The sequence below is a fragment of the Hylobates moloch genome, unplaced genomic scaffold (assembly GCF_009828535.3).
Source record: "Hylobates moloch isolate HMO894 unplaced genomic scaffold, HMol_V3 SCAFFOLD_8, whole genome shotgun sequence".
Lineage (NCBI taxonomy): Eukaryota > Metazoa > Chordata > Mammalia > Primates > Hylobatidae > Hylobates > Hylobates moloch.
The window spans coordinates 37,856,680-37,874,999 of NW_026652283.1; the positions used below are offsets into that span (position 1 = coordinate 37,856,680).

The 18,320-nt window shown below is 42.0% G+C and overlaps 1 protein-coding gene across 2 annotated transcripts in view; it reads left to right on the forward strand.

Moving 5' to 3' along the window:
* Positions 1 to 18,320, forward strand: part of AGO3 (argonaute RISC catalytic component 3) — a 63,018-nt gene that overhangs the window by 11,762 nt on the left and 32,936 nt on the right. For both annotated transcript variants that reach the window (XM_032160239.2, XM_058442206.1), the window contains exons 6-8: positions 948 to 1,070; positions 1,232 to 1,365; positions 15,174 to 15,358. In XM_032160239.2, the coding sequence (XP_032016130.1) occupies positions 948 to 1,070; positions 1,232 to 1,365; positions 15,174 to 15,358 (442 nt within the window). The remainder of the gene's footprint in view (positions 1 to 947; positions 1,071 to 1,231; positions 1,366 to 15,173; positions 15,359 to 18,320) is intronic.

Genomic DNA, 18,320 nt, shown 5'->3' on the forward strand with positions numbered 1-18,320 from the left:
CCTATAGTCAGAGGTTCTTAACCTCTTTTTGGGTGAGATATTTCTTTCTCCATCCAAAAGCATATTAGGTTCAATCATACAAAATTACCATTTTCAGCTGAGTGGTACATAGTGGTGCATGCCTATGATCCCAGCTATCTAGGAGGCTGAGAGAGGAAGATGGCTTGAGCCCAGGAGTTCAAGGCCAGCCTGAATAACATAGCAAGACTCCATCTCTTTAAAAAAAAAAAAAAGTTTTATTATCATTTTCATGGATTTTTTTTTTCTTCTGAGACAGGGTCTTGCTCTGATCCCCAGGCTGGAGTACAGTGGTGCAATCACAGCCCACTGCAACCTTGAGCTCCCAGGCTCAAGCGATTCTCTCACCTCAGCCTCCCAAATAGCTGGGACCACAGGCACACAGCACCACACCTGGCTAATTCTTTTTAATTTTTTGTAGAGATGAGGTCTTACTTTGTTACCCAGGTTGGTCTTGAGCTCCTGAGCTCAAGCAGTTCTCCCACTTCAGCCTCCCAAAGTGCTGGGATTACAGATGTGAGCCACCATGCCCATCCTAATTTCTTAATTTTTTTGTAGAGACAGGGTCTCACTATGTTGCCCAGGCTAGTTTCAAGCTCCCGGGCTCGAGCAATCCTACAACTTGGCCTCCCAAAATGCTGAGATCACAGGCATGAACTACCATGCCAGGCCAAAATGTATTATTCAACCTAATGTATACATACAAGTTTTGTATAAATTACCAGGAGGTCACAGAATTTCTACAGTCCATTCATGACCCATGGTCCCCAGGTTAAGATTCGCTGTTCTGTAGTTAGAGCACCATTGATTAGACCTGTTGGAAAATATATTATTGACACAGTGAAGAAAAAAAAAAGAGGGTTCTAATGCATTAAAGTAGGGGATTTGGGGGAATTTTGAGAGTAACTGCAAACTTTTTCTATTTTTAGGTAAGAAGTGCAAATTATGAAACAGATCCATTTGTTCAGGAGTTTCAATTTAAAGTTCGGGATGAAATGGCTCATGTAACTGGACGCGTACTTCCAGCACCTATGCTCCAGTATGGAGGACGGGTAAAGTCTCTTGTTAATGTTTTAATCATACGCATATTGTCTGTAAGTATGGAGAGAAAGGCATATCAGAAATATTTCAATTCAGCGATTTGAAATGTTTACTTTCTTTTTATTGAAAATTTTTGTTCTTTTCACCATGTTATTTTTTTCTCCTCATACAGAATCGGACAGTAGCAACACCGAGCCACGGAGTATGGGACATGCGAGGGAAACAATTCCACACAGGAGTTGAAATCAAAATGTGGGCTATCGCTTGTTTTGCCACCCAGAGGCAGTGCAGAGAAGAAATACTGAAGTAAGGCATGTCATTACCTTGGCTTTGGGACTTTTTTGTGTTTAGACTTTAAATTACTCATCTAATGTTCTAACAGATGTTGCCTTAATATGAAGTATATGTAATCACTGAACCTTTTTTTTTTTTTTTTTTTTGAGACAGAGTCTCACTCTGTCACCCAGGCTGAAGTGTAGTGGCGTGATCCCAGCTCACTGCAACCTCCACCTCCCAGGCTCAAGCGATTCTCCTGCCTCAGCCTCCCAAGTAGCTGGGATTACAGGTGTGTGCCACCACGCCCAGCTAATTTTGTATTTTTAGTAGAGATGAGGTTTCACCATGTTGGCCGGGCTGATCTCAAACTCCTGACCTCAGGTGATCTGCCCGCCTTGGCCCCCCAAGGTGCTGGGATTACAGGCATGAGCCACCGCGCCCGGCCTAGTCACTGAACCTTTAAAAATGTTTCTTCTTGGCCGGGCACAGTGGCTCACGCCTGTAATCCCAGCGCTTTGGGAGGCCAAGGTGGGTGGATCACAAGGTCAGGAGATCGAGACCATCCTGGCTAACACGGTGAAACCCCGTCTGTACTAAAAATACAAAAAATTAGCCGGGCATGGTGGTGGGCACCTGTAGTCTCAGCTACTCGGGAGGCTGAGGCAGGAGAATGGCATGAACCCAGGAGGTGGAGCTTGCAGTGAGCCGAGATTGTGCCACTGCACTCCAGCCTGGGCAACAGAGCAAGACTCTCTCAAAAAAAAAAAAAAAAACTTCTCAATAGTTTGGTGAAAAAATGTGTTAGTCATAGTAAATTCCTTGATCCATTCTACTAGACATCCTTATAGACTACTGTGAATGGAAAAAACACAAGCTCAAACCATATTTTTTCTCTGCTCTCACACCACAGCAATCAACACAGAAGACTCTTGTGACTAAATGTGGGGAGGGTTTCCCCACACACCAAGCAAACAATCAGTTCTGCAGTGGATGCCAGCTGGGTATCCTCCAATTCAGTTATTACACTGTCTTCCTGGAGATCAGGGTGCAGTCCCACAAGGCTGCACTCTGCTTCAGATGCCAGTAGCAAGTCCAGGCCTCTGGTCGTGGGTTCCCATGACCCCCTCTTCAAGAGAGATTCGTCTGATAGAGCAGTTCACAGAACTAGGGAAACACTTACTATGTTTACTGTTTTATTAGAAAAGATATTACAAAGGATGCAGTAAAGATATGCATAGGGCGAGGTATGGCGAGGGAGTGTGGGGTTTCCGTGCCATCCCTGGGTACACTACCCTCCAGGAACCTTTGTGTGTTCAGCTGGCCAGAAGCTCTCCAAACCCCGTCCTTTTGGGTTTTTATGGATGCTTCATTACATAGGCCTCATTGATTAAACTGTTAGCCATTATTTATCAACTTAACCTTTGGCCCCTTTCACCTCCTTGGAGGTTGGGGATGTGGGGCTGAAAGTCCCAACCCTCTAACCCTGCTTTGCCTTTCTGGTGACCAGACCCCATCCTGAAGCTACCTATAGGCTACCAGCCGTTAGGCAATCAGTATCATACAAAAAAGATAACACTTAGGAGTTTCTAAGGATTTTAGGAGTTGTCTGCTAGGAAATGGGAATGGCCAACAAATGCATATTTCACAATATCACAACTACTTTTTGTGGGATAGTAGCAGCATCATTGTCTTTCGATGACAGTTTAGGTGTAATTCCCAGATTTGCCACTACCTGGATTTATTACCGTGGATAATTTATTTAATCTCATTATTCTTCAATGTTCACCTTTGTAAAATAGAGCTAATCATATCTCTGTTAAAATAAAAACTTCAGACAAATTAAATTTAACAGAGTTTATAATTGAGCAAAGAATGATTTGCAAATAAATCAGGCAGCTCCTGGCACAAGAACAGGTTCAGACAGACTTCCAGCAGCTGCATGGCTGAAGAAGATTTATGGACAGAAAAAGGAAAGAGGCATACAGAATATGGAAATGAAGTACAGAAACAGATGGATTGGTTACAGCCTGGCATTTGCCTTATTTGAAGATGGTTTGAACAGTTAGCTGTAATTGATTGGCTGAAACTCAGTGTTTGGTACACAAGTAGCTTATCCACTATTTACCCATCCATTTAGGTTACAGTTTTTTGTTTTTGTTTTGAGACCGAGTTCTTGCTCTGTCACCCAGGCTGGAGTGCAGTGGCGTGATCTCGGCTCACTGCAACCCCCGCCTCTCAGGTTCAAGCGGTTCTCCTGCCTCAGCCTCTAGAGTGCTGGGACTACAGGCCCTCACTACTATGCCCGGCTAATTTTTGTATTTTTAGTAGAGATGGGGTTTCACTGTGTTGGCCAGGCTGGTCTCAAACTCCTGACCTGAGGTGATCTGCCTGCCTCAGCTTCCCAAAGTGCTGGGATCACAGGCGTGAGCCACTGCGCCTGGCCTAGGTTACAGTTTACGATGTTCAGAGAAACCTCTAGGCTGAACTTAAAAGAGGTAAGGAGGTAGCTTTAAGCAAAACTTAATTTAACAGTTATCCCCTTTGATCTATCCCCCCAATTTTTTTTTTTAATGGATTGTCATTGATGTCACTGTCACCATCATAAACTTACTTATTTGGTCTCAAATCCCACTGGGAAAGAGCAGAACAATGGGTTTTGTAAAATGGGAACAAGGACCTCAGGTTACTTTTTCCTAAGGGTAAGAGTAGAGGGGACCTCCTTGTGCTGAAATTTCCTGTTTTCAGGAGAAAAACAAAACCTGGTCTATTTTAGGATCTATCTCTTTCTTTAATGTTTCAGTGTAATCGTCTCACACTTAGCATGAGTGACTCCATTTTGGTTTGGTGTGGTCTGTTGGGGCCTCGTGCATGAGCTTAGTCCAAAACAATGGCCTCCCATAATTTTGTTTAAAAATTTCTCCCTATTGGTTAGGTCCTCACTTAGGTAAGAGTGTGACCAAAACTTAGGACCTTAGCACCACTCTGTTATCAAGATTTTGGGTTTCTGGTCTCAGTACGTCCTTCATAAGTATGGCGTTCCTCATGCTCACACATTTCTTTGAGTTTTTGTTCCAATTCAAGAGAGACCATTTGACATTCTACAGATGGCCATATGCAAACACTTAAAACTTTTGAGAGAATATAGTATCCCAGGGAGACTACTATTTTGACTATCAGGAGAATAACCCCAAGAGTTTGGAGTGTGCTCCTTAGCCAAGGTCCCCATGAACCAAGCCACCTAAAATCAAATAGATCGAAGAATAAGCTAGAATAAAAGTCTACTTGTTTCAACCAAGCAGCCTGTTTGTTAATCCCCTACAACTGAATCTGTGTAATATCCAATGTATTCCTCCATGTTCAATAAGAAGTAGCAGCAGCTGCACAGATACTTCTGTTTAGCCAGTAAGTAACCTAGAGCAATTCTATTATCTAGCACAACTTTAGCAAGATAATTTAAAGTCTCTTGTATAACCATAGTCTTTGCAGTAGAATCTGCTAAAGAGCCTATAAATTTCTAATAGGCTAGAAAATTTAGAGGGATAAATTTCTAATCATTGCCTCATTAACTCCAAACCATAGGCCAGGCGTGGCGGCTCACACCTGTAATCTGTAATCACTTTGGGAGGCTGAGGTGGGCAGATTGCTTGAGCTCAGGAGTTCAAGACCAGCCTAGGCAACATGGCAAAACCCTGTCTCTACTGAAAATTCAAAAATAATCCGAGCACAGTGGTGCATGCCTGTGGTCCCAGCTACTCAGGAGGCTGAAGTGGGAGGATTGCTTGAGCCCAGGAGGCAGAGGTTGCAGTGAGCCGAGATCACGCCACTGGGCAGCAGAGCCAGACCCTGTCTCCAAAAAGAAAAAAACATACCATAGAAAAATAAACTAACAAATAATGCCCATCCAGAAGAGTGAAGGCCTCCTGGCACTATTCTCTTTAACCTGTATTGACAATGTTCTCTTTTTTTTTTTTTGAGATGGAGTCTCGCTCTGTCACCCAGGCTGGAGTGCAGTGGTGTGATCACAGCTCACTGCAGCCTCTGCCTCCCGAGATCAAACGATTCTCCTGCCTCAGCCTCCCAAGTAGTACAGGCGCGTACCACCACGCCCAGCTAATTTTTTGTATTTTTAGTAGAGCAGGGTTTCACCATGTTAGCCAGGATGGTCTCCATCTCCTGACCTCGTGATCTGCCTGCCTCGGCCTCCCAAACTGCTGAGATTGCAGGCGTGAGCCACCACGCCTGGCCGACAATTTTCTCTTTAAATTATCATGTAGGTTAAGAGGAGTTGACCAGTGCCATTTCTGACTGATTATGAAGCAACAAAGGTACCATTAAAATTTCTCACCCACATTGGCCCTTCATCTTCCCTCTATCAAGGCATAAACTTCTCTGTGTGTGAGGGTTTTTGTTTTTTTTTGTTTTTTGTTTTTTGTTTTGAGATGGAGTCTTGCTCTGTCGCCAGACTGTGATCTTGGCTCACTGCAACCTCCATCTCCCGGGTTCAAGCGATTCCCCTGCCTCAACCTCTCAAGTAGCTGGGACTACAGTCATGCACCACCACGCCTGGCTAATTTTTTGTATTTTAGTAGAGATGGGGTTTCACCATGTTGGCCAGGATGGTCTCGATCTCCTGACCTCGTGATTCACCCGCCTTGGCCTCCCACAGTGCTGGGATTACAGGCATGAGCCACCGCACCCGGCCAATATGAGGTTTTTTTTATCTTTCACAAATAAAAGTATACCCTATGAGTGTACACAAGAGACCCCTTTTTCGGTTTAGTGTTCATAACAGGCATGAACTTGGAAAAAAATTGAGAGCCAAAAGCCTCATGATAGCAGAGAAGTCTTGATCCACAATCTTGGGAAATCTGTCCACATCTAGGAGGCCATCTGCTTCTCGGGAGAAACTTACCTCGTTAGCTTTACCTTAAGTTCTCCCTCTGATGGGTGTGTGGTTCCAACAGTCTGGGTGGGCCTTTTTTATTATTATTATTATTATACTTTAGGTTTTAGGGTACATGTGCACAATGTGCAGGTTTGTTACATATGTATCCATGTGCCATGTTGGTGTGCTGCACCCATTAACTCTTCATTTAGCATTAGGTATATCTCCTAATGCTGTCCCTCCCCCCTCCCCCCAACCCACAACAGTCCCCGGAGTGTGATGTTCCCCTTCCTGTGTCCATGAGTTCTCATTGTTCAATTCCCACCTATGAGTGAGAACATGCAGTGTTTGGTTTTTTGTCCTTGCGATAGTTTACTGAGAATGATGTTTTCCAGTTTCATCCATGTCCAGAGATTACAAACCCAAGCTTCAGGGTCCTGAAGTTTCGCTGCAGTGTGGGTGACAAGGGGAGTCTTTCTCTGATGTGTTTCCAAAAGATCCAGCTTCTGAATTCTATATCATGAAGGGTTTGCTTGTCCTGAATCAGTGCTCCATGAAAAACTTTCTTTACCTGGTGAAAATACACTTTGGCATAATGCATTAAAGCCTTGCATCATTTAGTCATGTTAAAGTTTAGGAGCAGAAGATACAGGAGAGGAGAAGATACAGGAGGTTCTATTATTAGGAGCAGAAGATACAGGAGGTTCTATTATTAGGAGCAGAAGATACAGGAGGTTCTATTATTAGGAGCAGAAGCCTTCCAGTGACTATCTCATAAGGGGTCAACTTTTGTTTTCCACTGGAAGTGGATCTGTTCGTCATCAGTCGGAAACATCTTTGACCAAGGCAATCCAGATTATTCAGTTAGTTTTGCCTAATGCTCTTATATCTGTAATACCTTATTTAACTGTTTTACAGCTAGTCCAGTGAGGCAAGTATCTCTATCACTGGAGATTTCTTCAGCAATGTTCTGTGAGAGAAACACATTTCCTAATAACCTTTTAGCTACTGTTATAGCATCAGCCCACTTGTATGAGAAAGCTTCTGTACAACCAGAAAATATGCACTGAAAATCACAATTCAATGAAATCCCTCCGTAAATGTTCAGATGTAGCAGAAAGGTACCTGAAGTTTTGGTTGTCTTCTCAAGATTATGGGTTTGACAAACTATACATTGGTCATAAACCATTTTAGCAATTTAGAACAGTCACAACACTAATATATATATAAGGTGTTTGTTTGTTTGTTTGTTTGTTTGTTTGTTTGTTTGTTTGTTTTGAGACATAGTCTCACTCTGTCACCCAGGCTAGAGTGCAGTGGTGCGATCTCGGCTCACTGCAACCTCTACCTCCCGGGTTCAAGCAATTCTTGTGCCTCAGCCTCCCAAGTAGCTGGGATTGCAGATACCCGCCACCACACCCGGCTAATTTTTTGTATTTTTTAAGTAGAGACAGGCTTTCACCGTGTTGGCCCAGGTGGTCTAAAACTCCTGACCTCAGGTGATCAGCCCACCTTGGCCTCCCAAAGTGCTGGGATTACAGGTGTGAGCCACTGTACCTGACCAGTCTATACATTTTATCTCTTCCTTGATGAATCATGGAATACAGCTTCTAGTAATGGAAGTTTTAAGGACTCAGGAAGGAGCAGGCAGCCGGCTGTCCAGTCTCTCCATGAGTCCATGCTTAACACTGGAACTGTATCCTCTTACATAGCAATTTTCTTTCTCCAATGGAGGTGCACAGCACTGTTTATTAGATGGGTTATCGTAGGTAATTTGACCTGGACCGTGGAGTTCATTCAAATTATGTATCTTAATAGTTTCAGTACTGACTGAGTTAGCATGAAAATCTGGCCAAGTATTTTCTTGGTATTCATTTAATTCTTGTGCTGCTTGAGTTAGCAGTTTTATGTATCACTCTGTCTCTTCAATATGGTTCTGGTAATTCTTATGCAGTCCAAATGATATGATCCTAAAGTTACCAGAAACCTATCTTCAGGAGTGCTTACCAAGGTCCATTTCATCTTTTCCATGAACCTCCTTGAAGACAAAATAGGATTTTATTTGCTTGTGAAGTTATTTTTAATAACTGCCATACATTTATTTATTTATTTATTTATTTATTTATTTATTTATTTATTGAGACAGAGTCTCGCTCTGTCACCTAGGGTGGAGTGCAGTGGCACTATCTCAGCTCACTGCAACCTCCTCGTTCCTGGTTCAAACGATTCTCCTGCCTGAGACTCCCGAGTAGCTGGGACTACAGGCGCATGGCACCATGCCTGGTTAATTTTTTTGTATTTTTAGTAGAGATGGGTTTCATCTTGTTGGCCAGGCTAGTCTCGAACTCCTGACCTCAAGTGATCTACCAACCTTGGCCTCCCAAAGTGCTGGGATTACAGGAGTGAGCCACTGCACCCAGCCTGCCATTATTTTATTTATTTATTTATTTATTTATTTATTTTGAGACGGAGTCTTGTTCTGTCGCCCAGGCTGGAATGCAGTGGCACAGTCTCAGCTCACTACAACCTCTGCCTCCCAGGGTCAAGCAGTTCTCCTGCCTCAGCCTCTCGAGTAGCTGGTATTACAGGTGTGTGCCAACATGCCTGGCTAATTTTTTGTATTTTTAGTCGAGACAGGGTTTCATCATGTTGGCCAGGCTGGTCTCGAACTCCTGACCTTGTGATCCACCCACCTCAGCCTCCCAAAATGCTAGGATTACGGGCGTGAGCCACTGCGCCCAGCCGCCATTACTTTGAATAGCAGAAACCGCAATTACTTTTGCACCAACCTAATATTAGCACCTACTTTAGAATTAAGCAATTAACTGTGGAAATGACTTTAAATGGTCATAAAGACACAATTGACAAGGAAATTTGATTATTTCTGTGGCCTACAATAATTTAACGTAATAACCATAATCATGTCTGATAACATACTGACATATATGAGAATTTTCATAATCTTATACAATTTTGGAATATATATTAATATTTATAAAAATATAACTTGAAGTTTAAACATCACTTCTTATTTGACAGTTTCTCATGTAATTTTACGTATAAAATAAGCCTGTTTATTATCTCTTTTGACTGTTGTAGGGGACCTCTGTAACATCCCAAAGTTAATTTGAGGTCAAAAAAAGACTTGATTTTGAATTCGAAATTTGATTTGGGGAAGCTTGTCCAATATGTCAAAGATTGAAAACACTTGGCCCAAATAGGATCACAGGTCACTGTGAAATAAGTCATTCATTTAGCCAAAGTGATCATTAAAAGGTTTTTTAAAAGCAAAACCTTTATTATATGATAGAGAGGAGACTCAATTTTCTAGTCAACAGACCTGAAAAAGACAATATGATACAGAATCTATCTCCTTCTTTCCTCTCTTTTTTTTGTGCAGTTTACTCAAAAGGTGAACAAAAATATTTTGCTGTTACTTAAGCTTTTTATTTGCCTTTTATAGAAAGTCTTTTAAAAGAAGGAATAAAAATATTGAAATCTTATTAGAAGCTTCTGCAGATTAATAGGCATCTGCATCCTTGGATGAAACCAAGTTGGGGGACTTTTTTTTTTTTTTTTTTTTTTTTTTGACATAGGGCCTCACTCTTTTGCCCAGGCTGGAGTGCAGTGGCGTGACCATGGCTCACTGCAGCCTTAGCCTCCCAGGCTTAAGTGATCCTCCTATGTCAGTCTCCCAAGTAGCTGGGACCACAGGGACTTGCCACTATGCTCTGCTAACTTTTTTTCTTTTTTTGTAGAGACAAAGTCTCACTGTGTTGCCCAGGCTAGTTTCAAACTCCTGGACTCAAGTGATCCTCCTGCTTCGGCCACCCAAAGTACTAGGATTATAGGTGTGAACCTAGAGCCCTCATTTGTTTTTTTTTTGTTTTTTTTTTTGTTTTTTTTTTTGTTTTGAGACGGAGTCTCGCTCGGTCACCCAGGCTGGAGTGCAGTGGCGCAATCTCGGCTCACTGCAAGCTCCGCCTCCCGGGTTCACGCCATTCTCCTGCCTCAGCCTCTCCGAGTAGCTGGGACTACAGGCACCCGCCACCACGCCCGGCTAATTTTTTGTATTTTTAGTAGAGACGGGGTTTCACCCTGGTCTCGATCTCCTGACCTCGTGATCCGCCCACCTCGGCCTCCCAAAGTGCTGGGATTACAAGCGTGAGCCACCGCGCCCGGCCAAGAGCCCTCATTTGTAAATAGACTTCTTAAAGTGCAGTATTACTCATTTTGAATGTTCTACTATAATTTTAAATTACGTTAAGTGAGATTTTACCATTTCAGTAAGTGTTTGCTGCTTTTGGGTCCTAACATTTATGCATGTATAGCTAGGCATAGCTGTAAGGTAGAATACTCAGTTTTTCAGAAATTAAGGATCCCATTTTCCCTTGAATCTTGGCTTTGGCTGTCAGATCCCACTGATCAGCCAATTATTTTTCCCTATCTAAACACACAAGAAAAAGAAACAAAGGGCATAGGCTGGGCGCAGTGGCTCACACCTGTAATCCCAGCACTTTGGGAGGCCGAGATGGGTGGATTACCTGAGGTCAGGAGTTCGAGACCAGCCTGGCCAACATGGTGAAACCCCATCTCTACTAAAAATACAAAAATTAGCCAGGGCTGGTGGTGGGCACCTGTAATCTCAGCTACTCAGGAGGCAGAGTCAGGAGAATTGCTGGAACCCGGGAGGCAGAGGTTGCAGTGAGCCAAGATCACTCCATTGCACTCCAGCCCAGGCAACAACAGTGAGACTCCATCTCAAAAAAACAAACAAACAAACAAACAAAAAAGAGGAACAAAGGGCATAGACATAGAGCACAAAAATCTCTGTGAATTTCCAAAAGCCAAAGTTCACACCTTCTTATTTGCCATTAACCGCCAATTTCTGCCTGACTCAGTTAAACATCCAAGGCCTCTAACTGAATCCAAGTCAGTCTGATTCGGGACCTGGTCCAGTTTCTGTCATGACTTCTGAACCCATTTCAGATTTTAAAATTTGCTCAAACAAATTCAGATAGCTCAAAACACAAATCCATGGAGCTTCAGAATCTGAGAGCTTACCCACAATCCCCAGTTGCTGCAAGAGAGGAATGGACACAGCGAGTCTGACTGGTACCATGCATCGTCACTCAGTGCTTCTGGGGATTGCTAGAGGCTCTACTTCGGATCCCACTTCTGACACCATCTGTTAAAAGAAAAACTAGACAAATTAAATTTAACAGAGTTTAATTGAGGAAACAATGATTCACAAATCAGGCAGCCCTTAGAACCAGAATAGGTTCAAAGAGACTCTGGCACTACCACATGGTTAAAGACTTATGGACAGAAAAAGGAAAGTGATGTACAGAAAATGAAAGTGAAGTTCAGAAACAGCTGGATTGCTTACAGCTTGATACTTGCCTTATTTGAACATGGTTTGAACGGTTGGCTGCCTTTTATTGGCTGAAACTCAGCAATTGGTACAAGAATAGGTTACAGCTTGTTTGCACATCTGGAGATTACCATTCACTATGTACAGAGAAACCTTTAGGCCAAACTTTAAAAATGTAATGAGGCAGCTTTAGGTGAAACTTAATGTAACACTACCTACCAGGTGAGGATTAACTAAGATCCTTATTTTTCTGTTGAGGATGTTGAAGGAGTGGTTAAACTCCTTGTTTCAGTTTCCTTGCTTTCCATAATTTGGCTTTCATCTCCACCACTTTTTCTGTCTTCTTCAGATTCTGTCCTTCAACTTCTAAGTGCTCAAAAATCTTCAGTTCAGTTTCTTTTTAATCAGCAATTTTCACATTACCTAACTTAATCTCTTAGGCTTCCAGACCTCCATTCTCTCTCCTCCCTTGAAATCGTAGTGCTCTGCTAAAACCGGTTCCTGGAAGATTTCCTGTATCTTTATGCTTATCAAGTCCAATGGTCTCTTCTTAGCCATTATTTTTCTCAAAATTTGACCAACTCCTTTCTTTTTTTTTTTTTTTTTTGAGATGGGGTCTCACTCTGTTGCCCACCCTGGAGTGCAGTGATATAGTCACAACTGACTGCAGCCTTAACTGCCCAGGCTCAAACAATCCTCCCACCTGAGCTTCCTAAGCAGCTGGGACTACAGGCATATGCCACCATGCCCAGCTAATTTTGTTTTTTTGTATAGATAGGATCTCACTATGTTGCCTAGACTGGTCTCAAACTCCTGGACTCAAGCAGTCCTCCTGCCTTGGCCTCCCAAAGTGCTGGGATTATAGGCGTGAGCCACTGCACTCTGCCAACCTTCTTGACATCCTCCTCTCTTGCCTTCTGGTTCTTTAGTTTACGTTTTCTGGCTTCTTTTCCTTTTCATTATCTATCTTCTCTCCTTTGGGATTCTCACACAGTCTCAGGGGTTTCTGCTGTCACCCTTGTTTGAGAAACTTGACTGTCATGAAAGAACACCACCTCTACTTGTGACTAAACCTACTCTGAAACATTTAGGCTTCTCTTTGACTAAGAGTGACATTCAAAATCAGTATGACATTTGTTTGTTTATTTTATTGAGACAGAGTCTCACTCTGTCATCCTGACTGGAGTGCAGTGGCATGATCTCGGCTCACTGCAGCCTCCGCCTCCCAGGTTCAAGCGTAAAATCAGTATGACATTTCATATCTTTCACCAGTCTCTTAAGTCCTTTATCATTACTCCATTTTCACATATTCCGGCCAAAGAAACTGAAGCACCGTATTCCTTCTATCTCCCTGGCCTGTTTTTCCTGTTTCCACTCATGCTGCCCTTTCCTGAGAATGCCTCCTTCCTATCTCTACCCATCAGTATCCTCTCTATTTGTGCTTGTCAGTTTTTGTGCAAAATGCAATTGTATTATCATGATTTTGTAAATGTATCATCCCTCTGGAATCTAATTTTCTTGAAGAAATGATCCTTGTCTAATTTAAATCTCTACTTATATAAAGTATGCCAATAATGAAACATTCTTGAGTGATACAGAGACCAATTTACCTCAGGCCATTTGAGAATTTGCCGTGCTTTCTTCATGGCAAGAAGAAATTAGAATATGAGAAATAAAATTTTTTTCTATTTAATTCTGTTCATCCCTTTTTATTAAACCCAAATCTCTAAATGGATGCTTTAATGATCACTTAATGTATTTTTTTCCTCCAGAGTTTTTATCCCCCTGCTTTCAAGTGAAATGTCACAAAGATGGCTTATTACAATGCTATGATTATCTTATTGGCCTTGAAAGGCCAAAAAAAAAAAAAAAACCATTTCCAATGTTTTTCAGACTTGAGCTTTTTTATTTTTCATTTTCTATTTGTTATTCACAGCTTGAATAGATGTCTCAGAATCATTGGGCTTGTGGCTGTTGTTAGGCTAAGTGAAAATACTCAATTTCATACTTCTTTAATTAAGCACCAATAAGGAATAGGAGAAGGGAATTTCTACAGACTTCATCTCTATCCTGAAGGAATCAGAGTGTTTTGAGCAAAGATCACTCAGATCCTTGACTTAGGACCTCAATTGTTTTAAAAACAAGTGAAGCGATTGTTGCTCATTATTGCTTATTTATACTGAATTCAAAATTTTCTATAAATATGAAATTGGTGGCTGGGAGCAGTGGCTCATGCCTGTAATCCCAGCACTTTGGGAGGCCGAGGCGGGTGGATCGCCTGAGGTCAGGAGTTCAAGACCAGCCTGACCAACATGGTGAAACCCCATCTCTACTAAAAATACAGAAATTAGCCAGGCACGGTAGCACATGCCTATAATCCCAGCTACTTGGGAAGCTCAGGTGGGAAGATCATTTGAGCCTGGGAAGTTGAGGCTGCAGCAGTGAGTTGTGATTGTATCACTGCACTCCAGCCTGGGCAACAGAGTGAGACTCCATCTTAAAAAAAAAAAAAAGAAATTGGTTTTGGGGGTTTTTCAGTGTAAATGAAAGTACATTAAAATGCTGCCTGCCTCATCTGTTTATTTGGAGACAGAGTCTCACTCTGTCACCTAGGCTAGAGTGCAGTGGCATAATCTTGGCTCACTGCAACCTCCGCTTCCCAGATTCAAGTGATTCTCCTGCCTCAGCCTCCCAAGTAGCTAGGACTACAGGTGCCTGCCACCACAGCAGACTAGTTTTGTATTTTTAGTAGAGATGGGTTTTCGCCATGTTGGCCAAGCTGGTCTCGAACTCCTGACCTCAAGTGATCCTCCTGCCTCAGCCTCCCAAATTGCTGGGATTATAGGTGTGAGGCACTGCACCCGGCCTCATCTGTTTTTAAATTTTGTTTTTATATTTTAAAAAATATCCTCTGAGGTCATAATCTTTCCTGCTATCCTAGTGTGAGATAGGTAATACTATAGAAATTCTGGCTCTACCATTTGTCTAATCGTTTGACCTTTGGCCAAATATGTAATGTCTATGAAACTGTTTTCTGATGTGTGAAACAGGAATAATACCTGCCGTGCCTCTTTCTTATGAATCTTATGAGATCAAATTAGAAAATATACAATAGCTAAAATGTATCAAGCTTTTACCATGGTCTTGGGTGGTGTGCTAAATGCTTTACATATATGATCTCATTTAATCTTCACACCAACCCTATAATTGAAGCAATCCTTTTACAAATGAGGAAAACTGAAGTAAGTGCCTAAAATTTTATAGCTGGTATGTAGCAGAACTGGGAATGGAACTCTCCACACTAACCAACTCTAGAGCTGATCTCTTAACCGGCATATACTATTAGTAATGCTCCTTGTAAACTACAGAATGCCGTATAACTGTACAGAATGTTCTTCGTTTGCAAAATGGATTACTGACAGACCATTGCCTTTAACATCAGTAGTCTGGTGACCTCTCGTATATGGAGCACACAAATCTTTGCTTCATCTTTCCATTCCCTTCCCAAACTTCCCATTACTACTTTGTAGGAATTCATGACTAGACAAAGGTTTTATATTTAGTGGTTTCTCCTTCTAGGGGTTTCACAGACCAGCTGCGTAAGATTTCTAAGGATGCAGGGATGCCCATCCAGGGCCAGCCATGCTTCTGCAAATATGCACAGGGGGCAGACAGCGTAGAGCCCATGTTCCGGCATCTCAAGAACACATATTCTGGCCTACAGCTTATTATCGTCATCCTGCCAGGGAAGACACCAGTGTATGGTAAGGATATCTTAAGACTGCATTTTTCCTCAAGTACTTGATATCCTTTTAGGATTATACTAAAACACATCCTAAAACTTTCAAATATTAAAATATATTTTATGATACAGTATTTAAAACCATGTATTATTACTTGAAGACAAATTAATATAGCAAACTAAATAGTCCAAGATGAGACATTGTAAAAAGAGTTTCAGGGCTGGGTGCAGTGGCTCACGCCTGTAATCCCAGCACTTGGAAGGCAGAGGTGGGTGGATCACGAGGTCAGGAGATCGAGACCATCCTGGCTAACACGGTGAAACCCCGTCTCTACTAAAAATACAAAAAATTAGCTGGGCGTGGTGGTGGGCGCATGTGGTCCCAGCTACTCGGGAGGCTGAGGCAGGAGAATGCATGAACCCAGGAGGCGGAGCTTGCAGTGAGCCGAGATTGCGCCATTGCACTCCAGCCTGGGCGACAGAGCGAAACTCCGTCTCAAAAAAAAAAAAAAAAAACCAGTTTCAGTAGTGAAAAGAGGCATCACGTAACAATGGCTAAAGGAAGAATTATTGAATAAAAATGGCATTGAGATAATTGGAGTATCAGTATAATGTAGTGGTTAAAAGCACAGGCTATCAAATTAAACTGTATTGCTCAATATTCAGGTACTGCCAGTTCTACTACTGTGTGATTTGGCTGAATTACTTAATCACACTACCCTTAGTTTCCTCATCTCTGGAATTGGGACAATATTTATGTATGTATGTATGTGGTATGTATGTATGGGATAGGATCTCATTCAGTCTTTCAGGCTGGAGTGCAGTGGTGCAATCATGGCTTACTGCAGCCTTGACCTCTTGGGCTCAAGCAATCCTCCTGCCTCAGCCTCCCAAGTAGCTGGAACTACAGGCATGTGCCACCACACTGGACTAATTTTTTATTTTTTTGTAGAGACAGGATCTCACTATGTTTCTCGGGTTGGTCTCAAACTCCTGGGCTCAAGCAATCCTTAAACCTTGGCCTCCCGAAGTGCAGGGATTACAGGTGTGAGCCACTGCGCCTAGCCTCTTTCTGGTTTTAATTGGGCATTTTATATGATTCTATTTTCTTTCCTCTTTTAGTGTATCAGTTATACTTCCTTGATATATAGCACACATACCCTGGGATACTAATAATACCTAATCCATATATAGGATAGTTGTAAGGATTAACTGAGTCTACATATGTAAAGGGCCTAGAATAGCACCTGTCATATAGTAAACAGTCAATGTTAACTGTTATTATTATAAACAAAATTTTGTGAGATTAATAAGCTAAATATAAATCATTGAATCATAGAAAAATACAAAGAAAATATAATTTTCAAACCACTGAATGGGGTAAAATCATGTAAGTTTAGAAATAATAGAAGAAATCACAAAAGAAAATAGTCAGATTTGACTGAGTAAACGTTAAATTTTCTCTTTCTTTTTTTCTTTTTCGAGAGGGACTCTTGCTCTCTTGCCCAGGTTGGAGTGCAGTGTTGCAATCTCGGCTTATTGCAAGCTCCGCCTCCTGGGTTTACGCCATTCTCCTGCCTCAGCCTCCCAAGTAGCTGGGACTACAGGCACCTGCCACCATGCCCAGCTAATTTTTTTGTATTTTTTAGTAGAGACAGGGTTTCACCGTGTTAGTCAGGATGGTCTGAATCTCCTGACCTTGTGATCCTCCTGCCTCGGCATCCCAAAGTGCTGGGATTACAGGCGTGAGCCACCATGCCTGGCCTTTTTTTTTTTTTTTTTTGAGGCAGAGTCTCCTTCTGTTGCCCAGGCTGGAGTGCAGTGGCGTGATCTCAGCTCACTGCAACCTCCACCTCCCAGGTTCAAGCTGTTCTCCTGCCTCGGCCTCCCTAGTAGCTGGGTCTATAGGTGCGTGCCACCATGCCTGGCTGATTTTTGTATTTTTGGTAGAGACGGTTTCTCCATGTTGGCCAGGGTGGTCTCAAACTCCTGACCTCAGGTGATCTGCCCACCTCAGCCTCCCAAAGTGCTGGGATTACAGGCATGAGCCACTGTGCCTGGCCCCTAAATTTCCTACATGTCACGGATGTACTAAAATGAAAAGAAAACCAATAGAGTGTGGAAAATATTTGTAGCAAATAGAAACAATAAACAAATAGTTTATTATTAGTTAAATAAAAACCTTCTTTTTTTAGATTAATGAGAAAAGAATATAAACTGAAATTTCTCTAGTAAAAACAAATCAAGTAAATATATGATAAAATGTTTGTTTTTATTCGTAGCTAAAGAAAAATACAGGCCAGATGTGGTGGCTTATGCCTGTAATCCCAGCATTTTGAGAAGCCGAGGTGGGCAGATTGCTTGAGTTCAGGAATTCAAGACTAGCCTGAGCAACATGGCGAAACCTCATATCTGCAAAAAAATAGAAAAATTAGCCAGGCACAGTAGTACACATCTGTGGTCCTAGCTACTTGGGAGGCTGAGATAGGAAGATCGCTTGAGCCAGTAGGTGGAGGTTGCAGGGAGCCAAGATCATGCCACTGCACTCCAGCCTGGGCAACAGAGCGAGACCCTTTCTCAAAAAAAAAAAAAAAAAAAAAAAAAAAGAAGAAAAGTACAAATCAATAAAAGGAAAAATTTTATGCTACTAAATATTAGCAAACATATTTAAATATTATAATACCTAGTGCTTGTGAGTATGCAGTGTATTAATACATTGCTGATGGTAGTATAAACTGATATTACCTTTTTCCTCAAAACTGTAAACATGCCTGGGCTGGTCTCGAACTCCTGGCCTCCAGTGATCCTCCTGCCTCAGCCTCCCAATGCTGGGATTACAGGCATGTGCCACTGCTCCTGGCCCCTCCTGGTTTTAATTGAGCATTTTGTATAATTCTATTTTTCATTCTCTTTTAACATATCAATTAGACTTCCTTTAAAAATTTTTGTAGTGTTTTCCCTAGACTTTTTAATATATATTTACA